The sequence below is a fragment of the Plectropomus leopardus genome, unplaced genomic scaffold, assembly GCF_008729295.1.
Source record: "Plectropomus leopardus isolate mb unplaced genomic scaffold, YSFRI_Pleo_2.0 unplaced_scaffold868, whole genome shotgun sequence".
NCBI lineage: Eukaryota > Metazoa > Chordata > Actinopteri > Perciformes > Serranidae > Plectropomus > Plectropomus leopardus.
The window spans coordinates 1-2,631 of NW_024695682.1; the positions used below are offsets into that span (position 1 = coordinate 1).

The following is a 2,631-nucleotide window of genomic DNA, read 5'->3' on the forward strand; positions in this document are numbered from 1 at the left end:
TGTTTATTTTGGGGAGTCACTGAGAGGTCCCAGACACGGGATTTGATGGATGGAGAATGCATCAGACTGTCCAAATTTCTCTCATCCTAACCCAACAGACCCAAACGGGCCTAAGAAAAAGTATTGACAATGAATCAATTTCCATTGATAATGGCCAATTTTAAAGTAATTATTAGAGATACGAATCTCCTGGACCCCCGGGGCCTCTCCTTTCCTTTTCTTTTTTTATGAGTCTTAAAAGCACTCTCCCTTTCCCCCCTTTAAGAAATTACTTTAACTCCCTCACAGAAGAACTTTAGTTAAAATATTTCAAATACGAATTCATTATTTATTACGGGGATTTAACAGGGTCCAGAACTTGGAAACACCCACACTAACATTGTCCGGTCAGCTGACTTCTTGGGGTCAAAGTGAAGACTTTGGCCTCTGCATCAGTCACATCATTTTGACAAACAGCCCGCAGCTGGATTCATATTACGTGTTTTAGACTCATCGCACATTTGAAAATCTAAAGATAAGCTGTGATAGTCTGATGACCTGCGCAGGTGACCCTGGCTGTGGCCCAATAATAGCCCCCAATGACCACTACCAAGATAAGCAGTTATGGACAAAGAACAAATGAAAATCACTTTTTACAGGTTTGGGCTGCGATAAAAAACGGGCTGAGTATCTGCTCTGTGATCAACTGACCTTTGTATGATCTCCGGGTTTGGTCTTTGACGAACATCTCGTGTCCAACATCAGAGGAAAAAAAGATATTTTATAAAGTCTCTGAAGAAAAACACATCCCAGAAATGTTCCACATAAGCAGATTTATTATTGAAGTCCAACATCACAAAGAAGCTGCAAATAAAAACTCGAATACAAATAAAAACAGCAAAGAGGATCACTACACGTGACAACAGCTCAGTTTCAGTGCGCTGCCTGACTTTTACCTGCAAACTATTTCTAAGTCCGTCACACCTCTGACGAAATATTCAAACAAAAACAAGATTCTTCGATATCAACAACATTGTGTTTTTGAATCATTTCAGTCTAATAGACAAATTAATTATTATTAATTAGCACATATCAAACATGTTTTGATGGTTACCAGCTGTTACTGTTCTGTCTGCAGGCCAGAGGACAAACTCAGGACGGACATTAAAAACAACAAAAACAGCTGATTCTTACTCCAACAGTGAAAAACAAACTGAGCGCCAACATCACGGTGACATTTTTTACCTTCTCTCTCTGTCCGCCATCTTGGATCAATTTTGTACAAAATTCAGACGGTCGCACTTTTTACGGCAACAGGTGATGGCATACGGCCTGAAAGAAACGGGGCATGCTGGGAGAAAAAGTGTTTCACATCGACACTGAACTGCTCAAAGAACAAAAACTTTTTCGTCTCCTCGTCTAATTCGTCCTCGCTCTACTTGTGTCCCTTGCTGGTCTTGAAGGACACCTGGAGAACTTTGTCTCCCAGCCGGTACCCGTTCAGGCTGTGGATCGCCATGGCTGCCTCCTCGTAGTTGGTCATGGTCACGAAGCCGAAGCCTTTGCACTTGTTGGTGTTGAAATCTCGGATCACCTTCACGTTGACAACGGCGCCAAATGGCCCGAACATCTGCCACAAGATGGCCTCGTCGGCGTCCTGACCCAGATTGTAGATGAAGATGCACCAACCGGCCGAGGAGTTTGTGACTCCACCCCCTCCGCCCATGTGATCCACGCTCATCGGCGAAAACCTGGAACAAAGGACGCGAAGGCTTTGATCAGAAATCTGATTTTTCTCTGTTGTCAGCTGGCGTCAGCGAGTGAGCGTACCTGAACCTCTGGGCCTGGTGATGGACGGGTCCTCCAAAGCGTCGTGACTGGCCGTGGTACATCTGCGACATCATCTGAGAGTTCCTGGCCTGATTGGGGTTGGCGGCGAACTTGACCGTGATTGGCTCAGAGCTGCCCGGAGGTGCGTGCCCGTTCAGGTGTTTCACGGCGTCCTCGGCCTCGGACCTCTTATCGAACCGGATGAAGGCCACGCCCCGTGACAGACCTAGATAGCCGATCAGATTACAGGTGAGGAGAATCGGGTTTGATCGCACGACCGATCATGTGACCGATGAGCGGGCGTTACCGGAGGCCTGGTCCACCAGCACTCTGGAGTTGATGATGTGCCCAAACCGGCTGAACATGTCCTCCAGGTCCTGCTGACTCAGAGTCCTCGACAGCCCGCTGATGTACAAGTTTGCATCTTTGATCATGTCTGAACTCGGCCGCGCAAACGACACCTGCGAGGAGGAGACAGGAAGCGTCTCAGTGCGTGTCTCGCCGCCACAAACAATGTCAATCAAAACAACACTGAACCAAATTAAACAGTTACATCCATCTTTAAAGAACATCCAGAAATATCTTAAATATGTTTGAATATTCAATATTAAAAAAACAAACAAAAACAAAAAACATTTATCCAGATTTGTCCCAAAAAATATAAACAAAAAGACAAAATAAAAGCATCCAAAAAGCCTCCGATCATTAAGCACTTTTGTCAAAATAAAAGCACAAATGCATGAAAAGAAAAGTTTGGCACAGTGTCACACTGAGCTGAAGAAACTCACAGCTTCAGTGTCAACATGTGTCGAGTTAAAAAAA

General features: G+C 44.8%; 1 protein-coding gene across 1 annotated transcript; it reads right to left on the reverse strand.

The window, feature by feature from the left end:
- Positions 1–793: 793 nt before the first annotated feature.
- Positions 794–2,422, reverse strand: LOC121940430 (ELAV-like protein 1). The gene is made up of 3 exons (XM_042483207.1): positions 2,117–2,422; positions 1,810–2,035; positions 794–1,730 (listed from the first exon to the last, which is right to left on the reverse strand). The coding sequence occupies exons 1-3, from the start codon at positions 2,379–2,381 to the stop codon at positions 1,415–1,417; spliced, it is 807 nt and encodes a 268-aa protein (XP_042339141.1). The 5' UTR covers positions 2,382–2,422; the 3' UTR covers positions 794–1,414.
- Positions 2,423–2,631: the final 209 nt, after the last annotated feature.